The 27774-nt window shown below is 43.9% G+C and overlaps 1 protein-coding gene across 1 annotated transcript in view; it reads right to left on the bottom strand.

Annotated features, from left to right (window-relative positions):
* Window positions 1-27774, bottom strand: part of LOC130291274 (uncharacterized) — a 100543-nt gene that overhangs the window by 17113 nt on the left and 55656 nt on the right. Inside the window, exons 7-9 of the mRNA XM_056539855.1 lie at window positions 10605-10675; window positions 9119-9226; window positions 5014-5084 (exon numbers count right to left, since the gene is read on the bottom strand). Coding sequence (XP_056395830.1) covers window positions 5014-5084; window positions 9119-9226; window positions 10605-10675 — 250 coding nt within the window. The remainder of the gene's footprint in view (window positions 1-5013; window positions 5085-9118; window positions 9227-10604; window positions 10676-27774) is intronic.

Raw genomic sequence — 27774 nt, 5'->3', positions numbered from 1 at the left:
CTCTTGTAAACTGATGCTGATGCCACCTCCAGGCTCTGTCATTGTGCATCCATGTGACATGTGACTCCTTGTTAGATTTGGCCCTTTTTACCCACACGCCGGGGCCCGGCACACTAAAACTTGAGAGTCAAAAGTTCAGTTTCAAAATCCTTAATTTTAATTTCAAAATCATACATTTCAATGGTCTCCTCATGCTTCTCCCAACTCCCAGCTGTGCCATTCAGACACCATATCGTCTCCTCATGCGTTAACCACATACAGGCTGTGCCATTCAGCCACTATATGGTCTCTTCTCATGCTTTAGCCAACTCCAGGCTGTGCCATTCAGCCACTATATCGTCTCCTCCTACTGATGCTAAAAATCATACATTTCAATGGTCTCCTCATGCTTATGCCAACTCCAGGCTGTGTGATTCAGGCAATATATGGTTTACTGATACTGCTGCTGGGCCTGGGTCTGGGAATACAAATTTTGTTATGGTAGGTAGCACTAGCTATCCAAAATCTTCATTTTTAAATTTCAAAAATTCTTCAGTTTTTTCTTTGGGATTGTGAAGGCCTGGTTTGTACTCATGCTTCAGACAACTCCAGGCTGTGTCCTTCAGGCAATATATGGTTTACCGATACTGCTGCTGGGCCTGGGTCTGAGAATAAAATTGTGTTATGGTAGGTAGCACTAGCTATATAAAATCTTCATTTTAAATTTCAAAAATTCTTCTGTTTCTTCTTTGGGATTGTGAAACTCTGGGGTCTCCTCATGCTTCAGCCAACTCCAGGCTGTTTCATTCAGGCAATATATACTCTCCCAGCATTATTGCCATGTTGATACCAGACCAGTAATAAAAGGAATATTGCCAAGGACTAGCAGAAACAGGGAACTGTGGATACTGACCACCGGCTGTTGGAATTGACTGACTATCCCAGGTGATAGATTTACCAATTTGAAGTTCCTCAGTTCCAGTAGGCTTTAAGTCGTTCATTCTTTGTTTGTGGTTCTTCAGTTGCAGAATTAAGTTGTATCATGTTTTCCTGTTCCTCCGATGAGCTAATGCTACTGCAACACACAATACTCATATTGTCATCTAATGAAGGATCCTTTTCTTCAGAGAACGTATCTATCATTTTATTATTTTGAATGTCAGGTGGTATTCTGACAATTTTTGTGAAGCCCTGGGGTCTCCTCATGCTTCAGCCAATTCCAGGCTGTGTCTTTCAGACACTCTATGGTCTCCTCCTACTGATGCCACCACCAGGCTCTGTCATTGGGCTGACATGTGACACGGGAATCCATGTTAGATTAGGTCCTTTGTATCCACACGCCGGGGCCAAGGACACTAAAACTTGGGAGTTAAAAGTTCCATTTTCTAAATCCTCAATTTCAATATCTTAGATTCTTATTTAAAATTCTTGTATTTCAATCGACTCCACATGCTTCAGCCACCTTCAGGCTGTACCATTCAGACACTACATTGGCTCCTTATGCTTTCCCCACCTCCAGGGGGTGTCATTAAGCCAATATATAGTTTTCTGATGCTACTGGGACTGAGATATTAACTCCAAATATGTTCTGATAGCACTAGCTAACATAAATGCTTAATTGAGATGTCAACATTGATCTTTCAGTGTAAGGGGTTATGAAATCCTCTGGTGTACTGCTAATGCCTGCTCCTGACTGTGTGTTTCAGGAACTACTTGACTTATTGATGCTTCTGGGCATGGGCATTACATTTTTGGATGTTTAGTACAAGCTAAAGACATGCTTAGTAAAAATTTCAACATTGATCTTTAAGTGTAATGGGTTATGAAACCCTCTGGTGTACTGCTGATGCCTGCTCCTGACTGCTCCTTTGTCTTTCAGGAATTGCCTGGCTTACTGATGCTACTGGGCTTGGGCCTTAAATTTTGGATGTTTAGCACTAGCTAAATACATGCTTAATAGAAATTTCAACATTGATCTTTCAATGTAAGTGGTTATGAAACCCTCTGGTGTACTGCTGATGCCTACTCCTGACTGTGTGTTTCAGGAACTACTTGGCTTATTGATGCTTCTATGCTTTGCCCTTAAATTTTTGGATGTTTAGCACGAGCTAAATACATGCTTAATAGAAACTTCAACATTGATCTTTCAGTGTAAGGGGTTATGAAACCCTCGGGTGTACTGCTGATGCCTGCTCCTGACTGTGTGTTTAAGGAACTACTTGGCTTACTGATGCTGCTGGGCTTGGGCCTTACATTTTTGGATAGTAGCACTAGCTAACATGCATCTTGAATAGAGATTTCAACATTCACCTTTTAATGTTAGGGGTTGTGAGTCCCGCTTGTGTACTCATGCTGCTGCCTGCTCCTGCATGTGTCATAGAGCAACTACATGGTTTAGTGATGCTGCTGAGCCTAGGACATTACCTATATATGTTTATGGTAGCACTAGGTACCATACATCTTCAATTGAAATGTCAAAATTCATCTTTTATTATTAGAGATTGTGAGGCCCTATTGTCTGCTGCCAACTCCAGGCTGTGCCATTCAGACACTACATGGTCTCCTCATGCTTCCGCCAACTCCAGGCTGTGCCATTCAGGCAATATATGGTTTACTGATGCTGCTGGGACTGGATCTGGAAATAAAAATGTTGCTATGGTAGTACTAGCTACCCAAAATCTTCAGTTTAAAATTCAAAATTCATCTTGCAATCTTAGGGATTGTGAAGGCCTAGTGTCTATTCATGCTGCTGCCAACTCCTGAATGTGCCATTCAGACACTATATGGTCTCCTGATGCTGCCAACACCTCCATACTTGGTCATTCAGCCACTATATGGTCTCCTCATGCTGCCAACACCTCCACGCTGTGTCATTCAGCCAATATATGGTCTCCTCATGGTGCCAACACCTCCATGCTGTGTCATTCAGCCACTATATGGTCTCCTCATGCTGCCAACACCTCCACGCTGTGTCATTCAGCCACTATATGGTCTCCTCATGCTTCAGCCTCATCCAAGCTGTGTCATTCAGCCAATATATGGTCTCCTCATGCTGCCAAAACCTCCACGCTGTGTCATTCAGCCACTATATTGTCTCCTCGTGCTGCCAACACCTCCACGCTGTGTCATTCAGCCACTATATGGTCTCCTCATACAGCCAACACCTCCATACTATGTCATTCAGCCACTAAGTGATCTCCTCATGCTGCCAACACCTCCACACTGTGTCATTCAGCTACTATATGGTCTTCTCATGCTGCCAACACCTCAAAGCTGTGTCATTCAGCCACTATGTGGTCTCCTCATGTAGCCAACACCTCCAAGCTGTGTCATTCAGCCACTATATGGTCTCCTCATGCTGCCAACTCCTCCATGCTGTGTCATTCAGCCACTATATGGTCTCCTCATGCTGCCAAAACCTCCACGCTGTGTCATTCAACCACTATATGGTCTCCTCATACTGATGCTACCTCCAGGCTTTGTCATTGTGCCGCTCTGCGGCAGTGATTCTAAAGGTGATGCCGTAATCTGCATGTTATTCTGAATAACAGTATTATTTTGCAAAATGAAAGAAGCAATCTGATTGTTTTTTATGGGCAAATGGACAACTTTTCCTTTACACCGGTTTTGATAAATGCCCCTCAATGTTTTTTTATGTTACTTTTTTATTTTTATTTTATTTTCTCTGAATATGTATATTGCTCCATCATCTATATGAAATTGAATTTAGAACTTATGTAAGTGCACAAAGTAAAACCATTCACTCGTGTCCAGTTCCATACACAGATATAAATGTATCATTATGGGTGACTTCAAACGGCCATAAATAATAGCTTCCTATGCATATCAATAAAGTCTTTGGCTCAGACTTACAGATAAATTCTTCCATAATTCATCAAACACTTGCAGACACATCTGTTAGATATGAAAGAGATATAGAATGTGAACCGTGGAAACATAGCAACATATGTGGAAAGAAAGTATTGGTGAAATCACTATAAGTATCCAGAAAGAATGCGCAAGAAGAAGCAGATGTAATGTATGAGCATTTCCTGACTCTCCAAGTAAATGAAGGAAATACAGATTTATGAAGAAATGGGCTGAGCTTCAATCCTAAAACTATTTTGTACCAGCAGGCTTGTTTTGGGAATAGTTCTTTGTATATCACGGAAGTGCATTATTAGATATAAGCTATCTTTCTATTAAAGTTTTTCTCTCTTACATTTGGCATGTCTCTGTAAGGAAGGGATTTTTTTTCTCCCAATATGGGGGATTAGCGCCTGCCTTATAAGCGTTCTCTGCCTTTCTAAGAATCAATTAATACAAGAAAAAAAAAAAAAGGAGAGCGCATATGTGTAGTATTCCTCAATACAAAGGAATTGACATTGGTGTGTTTATGCCGCTAACCTGGAAGGGTTGTACATGGGACTCAACACCTGTATGGACTACGCATGGTGGTAATCCACAGCTGCTGCCAAAGTTCCAATTTGGGGGTAGGACACTGACACAGTACCATTATAGAGATTATTTTTGTCAAGACTCCAACTTTTATAGCCTGTGTTTCTATGGATCACAATAATAGTAGGGCTTCGCTTAGGCTACACAGTAATTTTGGCCACAACACAAGTCGAATATAAAGATCACTGTGTCACATCACAGGGATTATGCTGTATTGCAGCTAATCTTAATAAATTGATGTTATAAAGATATTTTCATTTACATATTCCAGAATACCATCTCTTAGAATAACCTTCAAATATTCTCATTACTCATGTTAGAGTTTGACCTCACAGGCCTATAGCTTTCTGACTCATTCTTTGACAATTTTTTTTTTTTTTTTTAAGATAGACATTAGACAACCCCTTTAAAATCCAACACAGCACTAAAATATATGACTTTAGATATGATTTACAAGGGATGACAGAGCAAACAGGAGATGATAAAGCAAACAACTTTCATAAAGAAGAATATTTTTCATAGCAAATCCAATAAAAAGACACTTTACAGACTTCTTATTCCATGGTTTTCACTTACTTGCTGGCGCTGTGAACATGTTGTAGTTTGTCTAGAAATGAAAGAAATCTTGGATCCTTTTTCTGGACTTCCTTTAAAAACAAAGAGAAACTTAGAAAGAAAGCATAATTTAAAGCAAAAGCACAGCACAAGCAATGCTAGAGGCCTGTAATATATCTATGATGAACACAACAGTTCCTGTTTCTTTTTCATTTGTATTAGGCTGCTCAGGAGAAATAACAATTTCCCTGGGGAAAAAAAAAAAATGGCAGTAAATATAATGCTGTGTAACAATCTATATGGCTCAGCCTTTCCAAACCCATAAATGCAATAGTGACACTAACTTTACTACAATGTTAACACATAGCGAGAAAGAAAAATGTGGATTCCGGGTAGAGTGTGATGCTTGTAATAGTGGATATATTGGACATATTGAAGTGCAGGAATGTTTCCAAACCATAAAACATTAAAGTGTCCCCTCATTTAAAACACTTTTGACATTTTACAGAGACATGCCAAATGCTTTGATCTGTCCAGATCTGGGTGTTCAGACCCACACTGATTGCTGGAACCAGCGGATGAGCATTTCTTTCCCCATCTTGCTACTCTACCCATCTCTCTGTAGTATATGGCCCCATTAGCTTACTATAGAATTTATCTCCTGTAGCAAGTCGGGAAGAGAAGTGCTCAGCCGCATGCTTCTCCAACTCGTTTTAATGATCAGTGGGGGCCTAAGCACCCAGACATCAAATAATCAAAACTTTTGACACGTCTCGGGGACATTCTAAAATGTAATTGAAATGACAGTTACACAGTAAAAGTTTTTTTTTTCCCCACAGACACTCATCATCTATCTGAAGGATAACTTAAAGGGTACCTTTCATCAAATAAACTTTTGATATATTTTAGATTAATGAATGTTGAATAACTTTCCAATAGCATGTTAATGAAAAATATGCTTCTTTCTATTCTAATTTTCCCGATCAGTCCTGTCAGCAAGCATTTCTGACTCATGCTGGAGTCCTAAACACTCAGAGCTGCCAGCCTGCTTTGTTCACAGCCAAACAGGCTGTGAACAAAGCAGGCTGGCAGCTCTGAGTGTTCTCCTTTGTGAACAAAGTAGACTAGCAGCTCGTAGTGTTTAGGACTCCAGCATGAGTCTGAAATGCTTGCTGCCAGGACTGGTAGGGAGACCCCTAGTGGTCATTTCTTCAAAGTGGAAAATTAAATAGAAAGAAGCATATTTTTTAATAACATGCAATTGTAAAGTTATTCTGCATACATTAATCTATAATATATCAAAAGTTTTTTTGATGAGAGGTACCCTTTAATCAATGCAATCTGACCTCTGGGACCCCCACTGCTTGATAAAGGCCTATGCTGAGGCCAAAATGCAGCACATGCACTTTATTGGTGTAATGTCCCAGTACAGGATATGGTCCTGTACTACTTTTAGGCCCTGTCAGGTTGAGACCCTCAGTGACCTGGGGGCTCCCCTGCATGGTCTCCTCCTGTTGTTTCCAGAATGTTGTGTATACTGCTTTAACCCCTTAACGACGCAGGACATATATTTACGTCCTGCGCCGGCTCCCGCGATATGAAGCGGGATCGCGCCGCGATCCTGCATCATATCGCGTCGGTCCCGGCGCTCATCAACGGCCGGGACCCGCGGCTAATACCACACATCGCCGATCGCGGCGATGTGCGGTATTAACCCTTTAGAAGCGGCGGTCAGCTTCTAAAGTGAAACTGAAAGTGACCCGGCTGCTCAGTCGGGCTGTTCGGGACCGCCGCGGTGAAATTGCGGCATCCCGAACAGCTGACCGGAACACCGGGAGGGCCCTTACCTGCCTCCTCGGTGTCCGATCGACGAATGACTGCTCCGTGCCTGAGATCCAGGCAGGAGCAGTCAAGCGCCGATAATGCTGATCACAGGCGTGTTAATACACGCCAGTGATCACCATAGGAGATCAGTGTGTGCAGTGTTATAGGTCCCTATGGGGACCTATAAAAAAAATGTAAAAAAAAAGTGTTAATAAAGGTCATTTAACCCCTTCCCTAATAAAAGTTTGAATCACCTTTTCCCATAAAAAAAATAAAACAGTGTAAAAAAAAAAAAAAAAAAAAAATATGTGGTATCGCCGCATGCGTAAATGTCCGAACTATAAAAATATATCATTAATTAAACCGCACGGTCAATGGCGTACGCGCAAAAAAATTCCAAAGTCCAAAAAAGCGTATTTTGGTCACTTTTTATACCATTTAAAAAATGAATAAAAAGTGATCAAAAAGTCAGATCAAAACAAAAATCATACTGATAAAAATTTCAGATCACGGCGCAAAAAATGAGTCCTCATACCGCCATGTACATGGAAAAATAAAAAAAGTTATAGGGGTCAGAAGATGACATTTTTAAAAGTATAAATTTTCCTGCATGTAGTTATGATTTTTTCCAGAAGTGCGACAAAATCAAACCTATATAAGTAGGGTATCATTTTAACCGTATGGACCTACAGAATAATGATAAGGTGTAATTTTTACCGAAATATGCACTGCGTAGAAACGGAAGCCCCCAAAAGTTACAAAATGGAATTTTTTTTTCGATTTAGTCGCACAATGATTTTTTTTCCCGTTTCGCCGTGCATTTTTGGGTAAAATGACTAATGTCACTGCAAAGTAGAATTGGCGACACAAAAAATTAGCCATAATATGGATTTTTAGGTGGAAAATTAAAAGGGTTATGATTTTTAAAAGGTAAGGAGGAAAAACGAAAGTGCAAAAACGGAAAAACCCTGAGTCCTTAAGGGGTTAATGTATAGACAGGATCCTAATGTATAGATAGAGCAGAGGACCTGTGAGAGGTTGTCTCAAGGACCTGTAAGTCTGTCAAATGTTATGCAGTCACATGATTTGTTGTCACATGTTCTCCCAGAGAGCACCAGCTTAACCTATGACTTGCAAGCTTGACCAGTGGGCTTTAGTCCAGCCCCCCTCTATAAAAAGGGGTGGCCATAACAATTCACTCTCTTATCTTCCTTTACTGAGAACCAGCCAGTGCAGAGATCTCAGTGCTAGTGATCAGCTACCTGGAAGGCCACAAAGCTACAGTCATTCCAGTAAGTCAAAAGTCTATGTCTGCTGTCACTACAAGTAGTCAAGTCCTGCATATAGTCAAGCCTCAAGATAATGGTCTCAAGTCAATTACAAGTATTATTGGTCCCAGCAAGCTGCGAGGTCTTCTGAGTTCCTGGCCACCTCTCTGGGAATCTGGCCTAGCTGTAAAGATAATACCATCTGTCCTAAACTCAGTAAAGCCTCCATTAAGCCATAACTGGTTGTGGACTCTTTTTTCCCTAACTAGCCATTGGAATAGCGGAGATACCGTTAGTGTGATTCCGGTACCAAAAACCCCTCTGGCATCATAAATATTAGGGGTTAATTACATCTTGCCCCGGGGTTAATACCATCTGACCCCACCACCTACACCACTATACCCGTGGTCCCGCCATACACCGGTGGTCCACCACATTGGCATGTCCTTTTTTTTGCATTTGGAATAAATAAATGTGTACATTTATTCTGACCTGTCAAAAGTTTAGATCGCGCCTAGTCTCAGTGCGGAGACTTGCTGCAGTCGCATCATATATATCAGTGAAGTACTTGGCAATGAGCGCTTCATTCCCCAGTTGTCAGTCAAATCCGACTCATTCACTACATATGTCAATGGAGTGAATGAGCAGGACAGGGCGGCTGGCCAGGCAGGGAAGCATGCAACTGCACACTTATAACTCGTCCCTCTCAACTCTGACAGGTGGGGCCAATTCCTTTCGAACTGCACTGGCGGCGGATCAGTGGCAGGTTCAGTTTTTTATGATACATTGGCAACATGGGCACTTTTAGACTGAAAATGTATCCTCCATAAAAAAGTGTGGTTGTAGAATGTGAGTGTAGAATGTGAATGTGAGGCTCCTAAAGTGATTCCATCTTGATATGAAATGTATTTTGATAATTTCCAGTAACAATGAAATGAATGTTAGTCAGAGTAAGTTTTCCATCTACTCTATATGCCAAGTTGTATTTACATTTAGCTTTCCTTTGTTTTGCTCAGCACAATATATCCACATACCATCACTACGAAGTGCAAGAGATTCATCCCAGGTTTGTTGGCTTTTGTGTCAGCAAGTTTGAGTAGAGATGACACACGAAAACCAGCTGCATTCCCAGCATAGCCACCCTGCAAAAACACAATGGCCACCATAAAAAATAACACAAGGTGCAGTGGACTGTGATAAAACACCTTACAAGTGTACATATGTACATAAGACACACAACATCCTTGGTTATCTGCACTTTTATAGCACCCATTTTTTATACTGAATGCTTTTACCCCATTTTACCCTTGCCCTTTTTTTTTTTTTAAACTCGGCCCTGTCAGCCTTACCCAAGTGTCTGGTATTGATAATGGGACACAGAAAGCATTCTATCATGGGGGAGAACCACCCCAATGTGGATCCAGCAAATAATGTGAAACATTCAAGTTAAGGTGTCCAAAAAAATCACCAGAGCCTAAAACATGCTTTTAACTATATTATAATAGTAGAATGTATACAGTAAAACATTGGGCCTCATTTACTAACAGTAAAGTATAGTTTTCTTTGTGGGTTTTTGTTTCCGAGATGGTATTAACTATTGTAAATTAATATTGTATTCATTAATTTTCCTACATTCTGCTCCTTTTATACATGCTCTGAGCATTATATGTGGAAACATTAGTAAGTTTGTAGGTATCTTTAGAATTATTTTTTTTCGGAGACACACCCCTTTTCCCTGCTGGCCACACCCCTTTGACACGTGCGACACAAAAAACCTTACAAAATCTACAAGGAAAAGCGCTAGTAAATGAGGCCTATTGTGTCTTACTTTATACAATGAATTCAATCATTCAAAACATACAATAAAATAAAAACTGTGGCCAGACACAGACAAAAGATGGCTCCTGTAAAAGGACAATTTGCTGATTGCTGCCTGATGGCCCATCCTAGAACACCCCGTTATGTTTCTCTAGAAAAGGTCACCATTAAAATTGAGCTATGAAATGTATTAGTACAAGAAAGGTAATAACCAGTAGGAAGCTGCTTGATGCATTTTAAGGGGTACTCCGGTGGAAAATAATTTTCTTTAAATCAACTGGTGCCACAAAGTTAAACAGATTAGTAAATAACTTCTATTTAAAAATCTTAATTCTTACTGTACTTATCAGCTGCTGTATACTACAGAGTAATTTCTTTTCTTTTTGAATTTCGTTTCAGTCTGACCACACTGCTCTCTGCTGACACCTTTGTCCATGTTAGAACTGCCCAGAGTAGGAGCAAATCCCCATAGCAAACCTGTACTGCTCTGGACAGTTCCTGACATGCAGAGAGGTGTCAGCAGAGAACACTGTGGTCAGACAGAAAAAAATAAAAAAAGAAAAGAACTTCCTGTGGAGTATACGTCAGCTGATAAGTACTGGAACCAGTTGATTTTAAACAAAATGTTTCCACTGGAGTACTCCTTTAAGGTTGCAATGGGCCCACATTTACCCTATATATATATGGAGTGGTATAACTTACAGCGTTCATAAAGTTGCCAGCCTTAAGAATTAGCTTTAGGATAAAATGAAGTTCTGTGCATTGCACCAGCTCTAGAAGAAATGCAAACATAACAGAAAATATCATTTAGTGACTGCTTTCTATGCATTCTGAGCATTCTGTATGTTTCAGTTGTAAACTCATCAAGTTGCTTAGATATTTATTCCTGTGTCTGTAGAAAAGCTGAATTTAATCGGCATTTAGTTGGTGATCACATGGTTAAACTTACATTTGCAGCAAACATGACAAGATTATTGCACATAAAACAGAAATACAGATACTTCAAAAGGATTCTGCAGCAGCAGTGTCCATATTGTTAGCAAGGTATCCCTGTGGATGACCATAACTTGCATAGAATTGCTGACACCTGTGATGGACGGTTAGTACAAGATGTTTGGGCCAAGCTCTTTTAAATAAGAACAGCAGGTAATGTTCCTAGAAACATATAAACATAAGACTGAAGGCAGAAAAAGACCATCTGGTCCCTCTAGTCTTCCTTTATATTATTTGTGTATATTTATCCCAGACATGCCTAAATTCACTAAGGCTACATTCTCACTACATTTTAGCAATACGGCCGCCGCCGTATCCCCACTGGACCACACTGCATTCCATTCATTTAAATGAGCCGGCCGGAGTCAGGTAGTGACTCCAGTCGGCTCATTTATGCACTGAATGCGGTGTTTGTTGCTGGACTAAAAAACGGGGTCTGCTGCAGTTTTTAGTACAGCCATAAGACTGATAGGGTGCACAGATGAATGGGATGCTGCGCAGGTCAAGCAGACATAAAACAGCGAAGGGTTTTTTAAATTTCCCAGCCGGATTCGGTGACCGTATTGCTAAATCATAGGGCAAATGCACCCTAACTGTGGATTTACCACCCAGATACACTGTTTGTTTTCCCACGCATCTACTAAAAGTACAACTCTACTACAAGTAACTACTATAAGCTTCTGATATCCACCCTGCCCCATTTAAAGAGGTACTCCACTGGAATTTCTTTTTTAAATCAACTGGTGGCAGAAAGTTAAACAGATTTGTAAATTACTTTTATTTAAAAATCTTAATCCTTCCTGTACTTATCAGCTGCTTTCTCCCTGACCACAGTGCTCTCTGCTGACAACTCTGTCCATTTTAGGAACTGTCCAGAGTAGGAGCAAATTCCTATAGCAAACCTATCCTGCTCTGCAAAGAGCACTGTGGTCAGACAGAAAGGAAATTCAAAAAGAAAAGAACTTCCTGTGGAGATAGGAAGCTCCCGGCATCGTTCCCCAATGATGGTGAGTATACATCAGAACAGGGGGGGGCGGTGCCGACGCATCTCTATAGCAATGTATCGCCACAGTGTGTAATGCGCATCAATGGGGAGGCGGCGTCGGCACGTCACCATGGCAGCACGTCACCACGTAAAGCACATCAGTGGGAAAGCGGTGCCGATGCGTCACCATGGCAACGCGTCACCATGTTTCAAGGCCTCCCCAGGACACATGACTAATTAGGGGAGGTGCCGATGCAGCAAAAGTTGATAGGAGACTCAGCCCTTGCTGTTGGCAGGTATATCAGTTATGCATGGTAATAAAATGTCTTAAAAAGGGCAGCCCCACACAGGAATCTCTCCCCAATTCCACCTAAAACCCTGGGAAATGGCAGTTTTTGTAGGTGGAAATAGGGAGAGGTTCCTATGTGGGGCTGCCCTTTTTAGGGTGAGTAACACTTGCCAAGAAGGGAATTAATCGTAACACTCACGTTTCTGAAGACAGGAACCCGGGTGTATTTGGATCAGCTGGACCTGTGTGGCAGATGACTCGGACCATATCAAGGAGCGGAGTCTAAGGTGCTGCTGGTTTTCACCAGAGCCTGCCGCAAAGCGGGATGGACTTGCTGCGGCAGGCAGCACCCAGGTCGCTACACCTGGCACGGTTTGACCGTTTGACCACACAGGTGGCTGAGGAGATGCGAGGCACAGTAGTGTAATCAAAGCAAAGCAAGAGTTCAGTAGGCAGGTGGCAGAGGAGCAAGGTCAAGTCACAAGAGCAAGAGATCTGATACACGGCAAGGCAATACTGAGGAACGCTTTCTCAAAGGCACAAAGCAACAAAGATCCGGCAGGGAACAAAGGAGGGTGGAGGAATTTATAAATTAGCCACAGGTGGATTACACTAATGAGCGTACTGGCCCTTTAAATCTTAAAGCTCTGGCATGTGCGCGCCCTAGGGGATGGGGACACGCACGCAGAGCAGAGAAGCAGAGGCAGGAGAAACACCCGGAGAGTGAGGGACTGGGGCTCGCATGCGGGCGCGTTCCGCGATGCGAGTCCCAGCACCGTCGGAAGCAGAAGGTAAGGGGACCATGCACTCATGGCCAGCGTGTGTGGCCGAAGCGCATAACTCTCCCCCTCCTTTTTCGAGAGACAAAACTCCTGAAAAGGTCACGGTCCACGATATTCTCCTCAGGCTCCCAAGATCTCTCCTTAGGACCGTACCCATCCCAGTCGACCCCAAAAAAATTGTTTACCTCTCACAGTTTTTGCAGCAAGAATCTGTTTAACTTTGTAGATGTCAGATGAGCCGGAGACAGGTGTGGGGAAAAGATTCTTCTGAGAGAACCGGTTTATGACAAGAGGATTGAGGAGAGAGACGTGGAAGGAATTTGGAATACGTAACATAGCAGGTAGACGGAGTTTGTAGGAGACAGGATTGATCTTTTGTAGAATCTGTAAGGGACCAAGGTAGCGGGGACCGAACTTGTAACAGGGGATCTTGAAGCGGATGTACTTGGATGAAAGCCATACCATGTAACCAGAAGAGAAGGACGGAGGAGGTCTTCTACCTTTATCCACTTGCCCCTTCATGCATAAAGAAGCCTGGGACAATGACTGTCGGGTGTGTTGCCAGATGGTGGAGAAGTCACGGACCAGCTCATCAACAGCAGGCACACTGGAGGCGACTGGGAAAGAAAGTGGAGAACAGAGATGGATGAAAAAAAAGGGGGACGACCTCGTGGACTCGGAATCCTTAGGATTATATGAGAATTCAGCCCAGGGGAGAAGGTCAACCCAATCAATTTGGCGAGCTGAAACAAAATGCCGAAGATAAGTCTCAAGGATTTGATTAACCCTCTTCACCTGACCGTTGGACTGAGGGTGGTAGGCCGAGGAGAAGTCCAGATTGATGTCCAGACGGTTACAAAGGGCTCGCCAGAACTTAGAGACAGACTGCACACCTCGATCCGAAACGATATGCTGAGGAAGACCATGTAAACAAAAGACATGCAACAAGAAGTACTTTGCCAGATGCAGGGCAGAAGGAAGACCTGGTAGAGGAATGAAATGAGCCATCTTGGAAAACCGATCTACAATGACGCAGATGAGAGTGTTTCTTATGAGAAGGTGGCAAATCGGTGATGAAATCCATGGCGATATGGGACCAGGGAGTCTCTGGAATGGGTAAAGGTTGTAAGAGTCTTAGGTCTTTGTCGAGGAGTTTTGTTACGGGCCCATGTTTCACAGGACCGAACAAAATCAGAAACATCACGTTCAAGATGGGGCCACCAGTAGTGCCGGGAAATAAGAAGTAGAGTCTTGCGTATTCCAGGATGTCCTGCTGTCAAGGAAGAATTACCCCATTTCAGGACCTTGCGTCTCAATCTGGCGTGCACAAAGCATTTTCCCGGAGAAACTTGCTGAATCTCGGCAGGAGCGGCAGGAATCAAACGGTCAGTAGGAATAATATGCCTTGGCATGGAGTCCAAACCAGTGACGTCAGAGAACCCGGAGAGAGCATCAGTCCTTGTGTTCTTGTCTGCTGGACGGAAGTGAATGAAGAAGTTGAACCTAAAAAAGAACAGTGACCATCTTGCCTGGCCGGGGTTCAAACTCTGAGCAGACGGAAGGTATAGAAGAGTCTTATGATCAAAGTAGATGCTGACCGGATGAGAAAAACCTTCCAAAAATGTCGCCATTTCTCCAAAGCTAGCTTGATAGCGAGAAGTTCACGATCTCCAATGGATCTTGTAAGCAAGGGAGCAGAGGCAAACGCAGACTTTAAACGAGAGGCCTCTTCAGACTTAGGATTAGATGCCTTTTTAGTGAGAGCCACAATAGGAGCAACCAAGGATGAAAAATGTGGGATAAATTAACTATAATAGTTAGCGAATCCCAGAAAGCGTTGAATAGGCCCAATGGATGAGGTCAGTCCAATACTCCAGATCACTTATATGGATCCATCTGCAGGCCCTGATGAGAGACAATGTAGCCAAGAAAAGGAAGACTAGACTTCTCGAACAGACATTTCTCCAGTTTGGAGTAGAGATGATTCTTCTGTAGTCGCTGAAGAACCAGACAAACATGAGTATGATGCTCCTCTAGGTTGGAAGAGAATATCAGGAAGTCATCTAGGTATACGACAACACAGGTGTAGAGAAGATCACGGAAGATATAATTGACGAACTCTTGAAAATGGCTGGAGCATTGCAGAGATCAAAAGGCATGACAAGATACTCAAAATGTCCGTCACGAGTATTGAAGGCCGTTTTCTATCCATCTCCCTTGCAGATATGAATGAGGTTATACGCACTGCGTAAGTCCAACTTGGAGAAGAGCTTGGCACCACGTAGACGGTCAAAAAGTTCTGAGATAAGAGGTAGAGGGTAACGGTTCTTCACCTTGATTTTGTTAAGTCCCCTGTAGTCAATGCATGGACGGAGTGAGCCATCCTTCTTCCCTACAAAGAAGAAACCTGCTCCAGCAGGAGAAGAGGACTTACGGATAAATCCCTTCTGGAAATTCTCCTGGATATAATCAGCCTTGGCTTTGGTCTCAGGAACTGATAGAGGGTATATCCCACGAGGAGGAGTGGTACCAGGCAGAAGATCAATAGGGCAGTCGTAAGGACGATGTGGAGGCAGAGATTCAGACTGTTTCTTGCAGAAAACATCAGAGAAATCTTGGTAAGGTGGTGGCAGGCCAGGTAAAGGAGGAAGACGAGAAACAACTCGCAGAACAGGTTGGAGGCAAAAATTTTAAAAGGATTATCCCCAGCAAATTATTTCTCCCGTTCTCCAATCCAGTTGCGGGGAATGGCGTTGCAGCCAAGGAAGGCCAAGAAGAATCTCAGAAGTACAGCGTGGCAGAACATAGAATTCAATCTTTTCTTTATGGGATACTCCCAGTTGTATGACGAGAGATTCAGTATGGAAGTGAAACTTACAGTCCAGATTTTGTCCATAAACAGAGGAGACGAACAAGGGCTTGGCGAGCCGAGTAAGGGGAAGATGATACTTGTGGACTAAAGCCGCATCAATAAAGTCACCTGCTGATCCAGAATCCAAAAATGCTGTAGCGCTGAAGGAAGACTTGGCTGAAGTGAAGACATGTACAGGAATAGTTAAGCGTGGAGAGGTAGTATTCACACCCAGGGACGCCTCTTCCACGTACCCTAGGTGCGGGCAAACTGTACAGTCCTTGAGAAAGTGCTCCGGGCTAGCACAATACAAACACAAATTCTAATTGCGTCGTCGTGACCTCTCCTGTTGCGTAAGACAAGAACGATCTCCTTGTATATTCTCTTCGGCAAGTGGTGCAAGAAACTGAAGAGGTGGACGTTGGAACACGGGTGTCAGGGGGGCAGGTTCCCTCTCTAAGCACAATTCCTCCTGTTTCTTGGCAAAATGCACATTAATGCGTGTGGCCAAGTGGATAAGTTCTGTCAAAGAAGATCGAGGATCACGTGCTGCAAGGGCATCTTTAATCCTGCTTTACAGTCCTTTTTTGAATGTGGCACACAAGGCCTCATCATTCCAGACAAGTTCAGAGGCTAGAATGTGGAATTGAACCGCGTAGTCACCAACAGTAGAATTCCCTTGACTGAGGTTCAGCAACGCCGTCTCAGCTGAAGAGGCACGTGCGGGTTCCTCAAAGACACTGCGAAATTCTGGCAAGAATGCCAACAAATTGGAGGATACTGGATCACCATGGTCCCAAAGGGGTGTAGCCCAAGCCAGGGCTTTACCGGACAGTAGACTAATGACAAAAGCCACCTCAGTTCGTTCTGTCGGAAACAGTTCAGACATGAGCTCCAAGTGCATGGAGCACTGTGTAACAAAGCCTCTGCATGACTTGGAATCCCCATCATACTTGGAAGGCAAAGGCAGGCGCAGCTGGGAGCCAGAAGAGACTGCAGGAGCTGGAGGTGGGAGTGGGCCATATTGTGGTACCTGCTGCTGTTGCAAGGCCAAAAGCTGTTGTATCATGGCTGAAAGTTGAGAAAATTGCTGCGCCTGTCGGGCCAACTTCGTACCACAACAGAGGGAAGATCCGCGACTTCAGGCAGGGGTTCCTCAGCGGGATCCATGGCCGGATCTTACTGTAACACTCACGTTTCTGAAGACAGGAACCCCGGTGGATGTGGATCCGCCGGACCTGTGCGACAGAGGACTCAGACTGTACCGGGGAGCGGAGTCCAAGGTGCCGCTGGTTTTCACCAGAGCCCGCCACAAAGCAGGATGGACTTGCTGCGGCAGGCTGCACCCAGGTCGCTACCCCTGGCACGGCTCGACCACACAGGCGGCTAAGGAGATGCGAGGCACAGGAGGGATAAGGCAGCTCGTAGTCTGAATAGCAGAAGGTAAGGGCAAGCGGCACAGTTGCATAGTCAAAGTGAAGCAAGAGTTCAGTAGGCAGGCGGCAGAGGAGCAAGGTCAAGTCACAAGAGGAAGAGATCTGATACATGGCAAGGCAATACAGAGGAACGCTTTCTCAAAGGCACAAGGCAACAAAGATCCGGCAGGGAACTGAGGAGGGTGGAGGAATTTATAAATGAGCCACCAGTGGATTACACTAATGAGCGTACTGGCTCTTTAAATCTTAAAGATATGGCGCACGCATGCCCTAGGGGACAGGGACGCATTCACCGGAGCAGAGAGGCAGAGACAGAGGAAGGAGAAACACCCGGACAGGGGCTTGCATGCGAGCGCGTCCCGCGATGCGAGTCCCAGCCCCGTCGGCAGCAGAAGGTAAGGGGACAATAACGTAACTTTAATAATGCAAGAGTAGGGCCTTACAGGGGAAGTTCTTACCCTCACTGGTTACAATGGACCATAAGTTGTTCACATTGCATCACATCAATACTTGGTGGTGTACGTGGCACATGGTGTTTTTTGCACACCTTTCCTTTTGTTTGATTTCCAAAAAATGTTGGGTACATATATTTTATCCTAACAATATTATTAAAAGTTTAGTTTTACATAATGCATATCCTCACTACTTACTTTTGCCACTAACACTTTTACAAAAGAGACCATTTTCTTCTTCCTACCTACCTCAGCTACTATTCTGATCCTGCCACCCGCCTGATGCCACACATCTGATGCCAAACTCTCCTTTTTTTCACCCACCTTCGTCACCGGGTACTGCTATTGCCACCCACCTCCCCACTCTGTCACTTTCAGGACTCCTGATGCTGCTGATGCCACCTCCAGGCTGTCTCATACTGCCTCCATATGTTCTCCTCATGCTGATGCCAGCTCCTGGCTGTCTTATACTGCCACCATATATTCTCCTCATGCTGATGCCAGCTCCAGGCTGTCTCATACTGCCACCTTATGTTCTTCTCATGCTGATGCCAGCTCCAGGCTGTCTCATTCTGCCACCATATGATCTCCTCATGCTGATGCCAGCTCCAGGCTTTCCCATACTGCCACCATATGTTCTCCTAATGCTGATGCCAGCTCCAGGCTGTCTCATACTGCCACCATATGTTATCTTCATGCTGATGCCAGCTCCAGGCTTTCCCATACTGCCACCATATGTTCTCCTAATGCTGATGCCAGCTCCAGGCTGTCTCATTCTGCCACCATATGTTCTCATGCTGATGCCAGCTCAAGGCTGTCTCATACTGCCACCATATGTTCTCCTCATGCTGATGCCAGCTCCAGGCTGCCTCATACTGCCACCATATGTTCTTCTCATGCTAATGCCAGCTCCAGGCTGCCTCATACTGCCACCATATGTTCTCCTAATGCAGATACTAGCTCCAGGCTGTCTCATTCTGCCACCATATGTTCTCCTCATTCTGATGCCAGCTCCAGGCTGTGTCATTCAGCCACCATATAGTCTCCTCTTTCTGCCGCCAACTCCAGGCTGTGCCATTCAGCCATTATATGTTCTCCTCTTGCTGCCGCCAACTACAGGCTGTGCCATTCAGCCACTATATGGTCTCCTTATGCTTCCACCATCTCCAGACTGAGTCAAAAAGCCACTATATGATCTCCTCTTGCTGTCTCCCACTCCAGGCTTTGTCATTCAGCTGCTATATGGTCTGCTCATGCTTACGGCACTTCCATCCCGTGTCATTCAGCCACTATATGGTCTACTCTTGCTGCCGCCAATTTCAGGCTGTGTCATTCAGCCACTCTATGGTCTCCTCTTACTGCTGCTACCTCCAGGCTGTGTCACTGTACTGCTATGTGTTCTCCTCATGCTGCTGGCACATTTAATAAAACTTTTTAGGTTCATCTATTTGAAATCTTCAATTTAAATGTTAAAAAATATCTTTAATCTTTTCAATGGTGAGGCCCTATGGTCTCCTCAGGCTGTTGCCACCTCCAGGCTGGGTCATTCAGCCACTATATGGTCTACCCATGCTGCCGCCACCTCCACGCTGTGTCATTCAGCCACTATTTGGTCTCCTCATACTGATGCCACCTCCAGGCTCTGTCATTGTGACGCTCTGCGACAGTGATTCTAAAAGGGACTCCTATAATTTGCATGTCATACTGAATAACAGTATTATTTCACTAACCCAGCACACTCCCTATGCGTGTTATAGCAAGGCAAAGTGTTCTTCACCCCTATTGAGGCTCTCTATAGGCCAGAATTAGCTGTTTTTAACAGCGATTTGCAGCAAATAAATTAGTACCGAAACACATTTTTTTGGGATAGTTGGGAGAATCATAAAAAAATTCGCTCACCTCTACTGGTCACCAGTGCAAGTTAAGTGCAAGTTACCCTGGGTGGCACAATCCTTTTTAATGGGCACTATTATGTTTTGAGGGTCCCTTGAGTGTTGAACTATTATGTCCTGAGGGCACAGTGTGTGGAACTATTATGTCCTGGAAGCACAGTGTGTGGCACAATGATATCCAGGCAACACAAGTGTGTGCCACTATTATATTCTGGCACTATAGTGTGTGGCACTGTCATGTTTTGGCAGTACAGTATGTAGCACTATTATATTCTGATGGCACAGTGTATGGCACCATTATTTCCTGGTAGCACAGTGCGTGCCACTGTTATGTCCTAGCGGCAAAGTGTGTGCCACTATTATATTCTTGCAGCACAGTGTGTGCCACTATTATGTCCTGGCATCACAGTGTGTGGCACCATTATATCCTGGCGGCACAATGTGCGGCACTATTATATCCTGGCGGGATATACAGTATAAAGCATTTTATAATTGCCCCTTTCTTTTGTCCTGGCCTCCTAGTGTGCCCCTCACCCCAAAAAAAATATATTAAAGCTGGAGACGCCACTGAATGTAAATGGACCAAAAAAAGGCTCTGGTGCAGAATTCTGGTTTGAACTAAACCAACTATTAGTTGGACTAAATTTAACTGAAACAGTCCACAGATACACCAAATTTATCCATTCCCCCAACAGATGAAAACTTCTGACCTGTCACTGACGTCAGGCTAGTTGAATCTACCCAGATACATGGTTGCCTGTTTATCTCATGTAAAAGCTGAATCTGTATTTTTCCTTGCATTTTCCCCTATGTATTATACTGCTTGGAAACTCTTGATTTTAGATAAACCAAACTTAGTTCACCATAGAACACTGTAGTGATTGATATTTGATCTAGTAGGAGGTCTGGGTCTAGCATGCATCCACATTACAGCCTTCTATTACTGACCTATAGTGCAAAAATGGATACCTATAGATAAATATTAAGATTTTTGTTTACTCTGTTGGGAACAAGAAAACAAGTAAATACATGCTAAATTTAATGCAGATCTGTCAACGGCTAAACTGGGTAAAAATAAGACCATGGCTATATAGAACTTCTCATAAAAATTCCTGGGCATTCCTTCTGTTTAATCTCCATAGTCCTTATCAGTGCCGATGTATAATCCTTTTTGTCAATATGTAAATTAGGCTAAAGTGCCCAGGGACCTACCACCTCTTATTCTCAGCTTTCATGCCCACTGCAATTAATGGAGGTAGGCATATACAATTGGGAACAGGGGTGGTGAATAGATGGGAATTGGCCCCATGGCACTTTTGCCTCAATTACATATAAAATAAAAATACCTTGGTACTGGAAAGGACTCTGATGATATCCTGATGAGAAACCCTATCCATCCATGGGCTTATTTGAACCCCTGTTAAGTTGCTAAAAGGTCCGCTTTAAAATGTAGCTGTTAAAGGAAACTGTCATCAGTTTCACCTGCACTAACCTGTTGGTACAGACAGGAAGTGCAGGTGACCCTGATGACAACCATACTTACCTGATCCCCTTCCGTTCTCCAGTTTTCACGCTATCTTCTTCTGTATCTTCCATTGCGGGGCAACATGGAGCATGGGCGGAGCTTTGTGATGTAACCGCTGCTGTTTTCTAGCAGCAGGGCCCAGCTCCCACTGAAGTGGGAGCAGTGACGTCACAAAGCTCCGCCCATGCTCCAGGTTGGCCCCAGAACGAAAGATACAGAAGAAGATAGCAGGAGAACTGGATCAAGGAATGGGATCAGGTAAGTATGCACTACCTGTCTGTACCGACAGGTTAGTGCAGGTTAGACTGATGACAGATTTTCTTTAAACCATCTCTTTTCAGTAAAACAGGTAAGGCCCTAACTGGACAGAATAAGATGCTCTACAACATGCAACATGGACAGCAACATGGAAAGTAAGATACATATTGCTTTGGTGTAGACAGGTAAAAACCACATAATAGTTAATTAATATCAAAAAGCAAAAGAGTAAACTATTCATGAAGTAGCCAAGTCCTAAAGAATTCGAGGGACATATATATTCTCTGAAGGAAGTATAAAGTATATCCAAAATGTGATTCACAGTGACTTTTTTATCAAAAATTTATTTTGTGTTCTGACTCTGGAATGTAAAAAGATTTCCACTGTGAAAGACACAATCGCTATAGACCACTGTGTGCCAGACAATACACAGTATAAAAACAACTGCTGGTATACCCTGCCAGAAGGGATGTAACTTTTGGAATCCCAAAAAGAAATGGCTGGAATATCTTTGTCAAAAGTGATTTGGATCTTTTACACAAGTTTAAATGACAGAACCTAATAAACTGGAATCAATCTGATAATCTGTTAGAGCTATGTAGAGGGAGGAATGACCCACAAAGAGCCACATACGAGGGGTTGAAAAACAACATACTGCATAGGCTAATCAGCATATCAGGCAGACTTGCCTGTAGGTAATGCCTGTATGTACCTACTTGCCTGTACTTATTGTTGACCAGTCAGCTGTGGTGACAGATTACCTAGTAAGCTCTGTGGACCTGGTGTATTAGGACTGTTTCACATGGCTGTATTATAGCAGTCACAGAAGTCATAATGTTTCTCTATATGCCTATTACTTCATACAGAGGCATTTATATGTAATAAGATGTATTATGGAATTCATATGCTGCCATCCAGGTTTCATGCATGTGGTTGTGAAATGTGAATGACTCTGTATAATATCTATTCAAGGGAATAAACAATATTAGAATTGAGAGAAATTGACATCTAGTTGGCAATTTAGAATTGGTAAATCACATTATGCATTTTATCACAGGATCTTATGTGACCATATATTTTAAGATAACTTGTATCTGTGGAACCTTAAGCTGTATACTGCTGTCATATTATAAGGGACTACTCCTGATGCAGCCTGTGCTATTGTGTCTGCTAAAGCTTTGCCAGGTTTTGCCAAGGACTTCATTTTGTCTGAAACTGAATTCAAGGCAACTATGAAGCTGTGTATTCCATATATGTCTACTGATCAATGGCCAGGCACTTCTACTTAGCTTACTTTACTTGGTATTGTTTATCTTGTCAACAGCAAAAATATTACTGGGCTCCATGTGACAGCAAGAGAAACGTGCCAATTCGGTTCTCCTACAGCACATTTATGTAAATGATGTCCCAGCAGAAAATCTGGCTCATTGAGCTTCAGCACATGTACATAGCAGCATGTTTTTGTAAAGAGGGTTTAACACACAGTGTTTTGCTGTAGTTTTTGTAACAGTTTTTCACTCTGTTTTTTTGAGTCAATGTGGATCTAGTGGAAAGGAGAAGTCCTTCCTATATTTACTGGTCCTGTTGAATCAACTTTTGGCTTTGGCTCAAAAACTGAACAAAAAATACCTGTGTTGTAAAAATCCCTTACGTACATGAGACCCTACCTGAAACACAAAGGTATTAACTTAAATTCTCTACACAATGCTTAGTCTGAAAAACCAAACTGAAAGGCAAATTATTCGACCTGCACTGATCAGATTTGACTATAGAACAACATCATGGGAAATCTGGACTGCATTTGGCTCCAACTCTAAATTCATTCATTAAAATGTAAGTAAGCCGACACAAACATGGGAAAAACATACAAAACTCCATGTAGATGTTTAAACCCAGGACCCTAGTACTGAAGGCAAAAGTGTTAGCTACTGTGCACTTAGAGTTGCAGGACTTGGAGGTACTGGTGGACAGTAAGCTCAACAGTAAGGGATCAGTGCCAGGCAGCTGCTGCCAAGGCTAACAAAGTCATGGGATGTATCAAAGAGAGGCATGGAGGCTTATGACAGGGACACAGTTTTGCCTCTGTATAAATCATTAGTCAGACCATACATGTATTTTTTTCAATTCTGGGTATCGGCATATAATAAGGACATGGCTGAACTAGAGAGGGTGCAGAGGAGGGCAACAAAGACAACTGATGGTATGGAAGGATTACAGGACCGAGATAGGTTATCAAACTTGGGGTTATTTAGCTGGGAGAGAGGACATCTTAGGGGCGATTTGATCACAATGTACAAGTATATGAATGGACAGTACAGAGATCTTTCTAGTGATCGTTTTATACCTAGGCCGGTAACCATCCTCTACGTCTAGAGGAAAGAAGGATTCACCATCATCACAGACAGAGATTCTTTACTGTAAGAGCAGTGAGACTATGGAACTCTCTGCCATATGATGTTGTGATGTCTGACTCAATAAACAAGTTCAAGTTATGTTTTTATTATATATTTTTACTAGTAATAAGTTATGGACACTAGGTTTTTGAGGATAGAACGTTGTTTAAAGGGGTATTCCAGGCAAACCCTTTTTTTATATATATCAACTGGCTCCAGAAAGTTAAACAGATTTGTAAATTACTTCTATTAAAAAATCTTAATCCTTTCAATAGTTATTAGCTTCTGAAGTTTTCTGTCTAACTGCTCAATGATGATGTAATGTCCCGGGAGCTGTGCATGATGGGAAAATATCCCCATAGGAACTGCACAGCTCCCGGGACGTGAGTCATCAGAGAGCAGTTAGACAGAAAACAACAACTCAACTTCAGAAGCTAATAACTATTTTAAGGATTAAGATTTTTTAATAGAAGTAATTTACAAATCTGTTTAACTTTCCGGAGCCGGTTGATATATGAAAAAAAACGTTTTGGCCTGGAATACCCCTTTAAGGGATTTATTCTGATTGCCATATTGAGTCTGGAAGGAATTTTTCCTCACATAGGGCAATTGGCATCAGCCTCATATTTTTTATTTTTTTTTGCCTTCCTCTGGATCAACACAGTAGGGTTTTAGGTTGAACTTGATGGACTCTCGTTATTTTTTCATCCTTACAAACTATGTTACTATGTAAAACTTCAAATCTCCAGCTTCAAATCATGCGCATCAAATATGTGCAAAATACTGAATAAACCTTGAGGGTTCACACATATTTTCTGCTGCTGATTTGCTTCAGCAGATTTTGCTGCCCATTGACTTCTATGGGTATCATAATCTGCAGCAGCTAGTCTGCAGCAGATCTGCAGCAAAAATACCGCACCCTAAGGGTCTATTCACACGTACAGTATCCTGCGCAGATTTGATGCACAAGATTTGTAACTGCCGATTAGAAGCTGTGCTCAATCATTTAGTTTACATTGAAATCTGCAGCAGAAAATCCTGTGCATCAAATCTGCACATCAAATCTGTGTAGGATACTGTACCTGTTAACCTACCCTAAAGCAGAACTTCTGCATACTGCTAGAATAAAAGACAAAACAGCATAGTTTAATGGAATGTTGGGATATACAGCTATCCCACTCTCCTGAATGTTAAATGTATTAAGCTCTGTAGAAAAGATTGGCCATTCAATAGTCTGGGTAACCTATCGTCTATGTGGATGCTATATCCAATTTTTAAACTAATCATCAGCATAGGCGTGCGCAGCCTATTGCATTAGGGTGTGCACCCTAAAGCACAAACTCACGCTGTGCGCGTGCATATATATATGCTTGAGAAAGGCTGTAATTGGACGGCCGAAACGTCGCAAGACTTTGGGTGAATAAACTTCACATTTGTTTTTCACTACAACGGTGTGCTGCTGGAGCTTCTTTATTTTGGATATATATATGCATATATATACGCACACAGATAGTATAGTTCCCCCTCATTAGGTGCAGTATAGTTCCCCCACATTAGGTGCAGTATAAGTCCCGCCACATTAGGTGCAGTATAGTTCCCCCACATTAGGTGCAGTATAAGTCCCACCACATTAGGTGCAGTATAAGTCCCCGCACATTAGGTTGGCAGTACAGTTCCCCCACATTAGGTTTGCAATACAGTTCCCCCACATTAGGTTGGCAGTACAGTTCCCCCACATTAGGTGCAGTTCAGTTCCCCCACATTAGGTGCCACCTAATGTGGGGGAACTGTACTGCACCTAATGTGGGGGAACTGTACTGCACCTAATGAAGGGGAACTGTACTGCACCTAATGAGGGGGAACTGTACTGCACCTAATGTGGGGGAACTGTACTGCACCTAATGTGGGGGAACTGTACTGCAGTTAATGTGGGGGAACTGTACTGCACCAGTACAGTTCCCCTACATTAAGTGCAGTACAGTTCCCCTACATTATGTGCAGAACAGTTCCCCTACATTAGGTGCAGTATAGTTCCCCACATTAGGTGCAGTATAGTTCCCCCACATTAGGTGCAGTATAGTTCCCCCACATTAGGTTGGCAGTATAGTTCCCCACATTAGGTGCAGTATAGTTCCCCCACATTAGGTGCAGTATAAGTCCCCGCACATTAGGTTGGCAGTACAGTTCCCCCACATTAGGTTGGCAGTACAGTTCCCCCACATTAGGTTGGCAGTACAGTTCCCCCACATTAGGTGCCACCTAATGTGTGGGAACTGTACTGCACCTAATGTGGGGGAACTGTACTGCACCTAATGAAGGGGAACTGTACTGCATCTAATGAGGGGGAACTGTACTGCACCTAATGTGGGGGAACTGTACTGCACCTAATGTGGGGAAACTGTACTGCACCTAATGTGGGGGAACTGTACTGCACCTAATGTGGGGGAACTGTACTGCACCTAATGTGGGGGAACTGTACTGCACCAGTACAGTTCCCCTACATTAAGTGCAGTACAGTTCCCCCACATTAGGTGTAGTATAGTTCCCCTACATTAGGTGCAGTACAGTTTCCCCACATTAGGTTGGCAGTATAGTTCCCCACATTAGGTGCAGTATAGTTCCCCCCACATTAGGTGCAGTATAATTCCCCCCACATTAGGTGCAGTACAGTTCCCCCACATTAGGTGCAGTACAGTTCCCCCACATTAGGTGCAGTACAGTTCCCCCACATTAGGCTGGCAGTACAGTTCCCCCACATTAGGTGCAGTACAGTTCCCTACAAAAGCAAAATAGACATGGAGGCCACCAGCATCTGGGGGTGCTACCTTCCTACTGGCAGGAAGAGGGGGTTAATTTGAGGGTACTACCTTCTTACTGGGGGGGGGGTAATCTGGGGGTACTACCATCCTACTGTGGGGGAGGGGGTTAATCTGGGGGTACTACCTGCCTACTCGGGGCCCCAGATTAACCCTCTCCCCCCACGGTAGACCGGTAGTACTGAAGATTAACCCCCTCCCCCCAGCAGGCAGGTAGTACCCCCAGATTAACCCTCTCCCCTCAGCAGGCAGGTAGTAACCCCCAGATTAACCCCCTCCCTCCAGCAGGCAGGTAGTACCCCCAGATTAACCCCCCCCCAGTAGGATAGTAGTACCCCCCAGTTTAACCCCCTCTCCCCCCCTGTAGGAATGCAGTACCCCCCAGATTAACCCTATCCCCCCACCCTGTTAGAAGGTAGTACCCCCCTGATGACCCCCTCCCCCCCCCAGTAGGATGGTAGTACCCCCCAGTTTAACCCCCTCTCCCCCTGTAGGAATGCAGTACCCCCCAGATTAACCCTATCCCCCCACCCTGTTAGAAGGTAGTACCCCCCCTGATGACCCCCTCCCCCCCCAGTAGGTTGGTAGTACCCCCCAGTTTAACCCCCTCTTCCCCCCTGTAGGAATGCAGTACCCCCCAGATTAACCCTATCCCCCCACCCTGTTAGAAGGTAGTACCCCCCTGATGACCCCCTCCCCCCAGTAGGATGGTAGTACCCCCCAGTTTAACCCCCTCTCCCCCCTGTAGGAATGCAGTACCCCCCAGATTAACCCTATCCCCCCACCCTGTTAGAAGGTAGTACCCCCCTGATGACCCCCTCCCCCCCCCAGTAGGATGGTAGTACCCCCCAGTTTAACCCCCTCTCCCCTCCTGTAGGAATGCAGTACCCCCCAGATTAACCCTAACCCCCCACCCTGTTAGAAGGTAGTACCCCCCCTGATGACCCCCTCCCCCCCCAGTAGGATGGTAGTACCCCCCAGTTTAACCCCCTCTCCCCCCCTGTAGGAATGCAGTACCCCCCAGATTAACCCTATCCCCCACCCTGTTAGAAGGTAGTACCCCCTGATGACTCCCCCCCCCAGTAGGATGATAGTACCCTCCAGTTTAACCCCCTCTCCCCCCTGTAGGAATGCAGTAGCCCCCAGATTAACCCTATCCCCCCACCCTGTTAGAAGGTAGTACCCCCCTGATGACCCCCT

The sequence above is a fragment of the Hyla sarda genome, chromosome 9 (assembly GCF_029499605.1).
Source record: "Hyla sarda isolate aHylSar1 chromosome 9, aHylSar1.hap1, whole genome shotgun sequence".
NCBI classification, from domain to species: Eukaryota; Metazoa; Chordata; class Amphibia; order Anura; family Hylidae; genus Hyla; species Hyla sarda.
The sequence above is the reverse complement of the archived record's forward strand: the minus strand, read 5'-3'. Positions and strand labels throughout refer to the sequence as shown.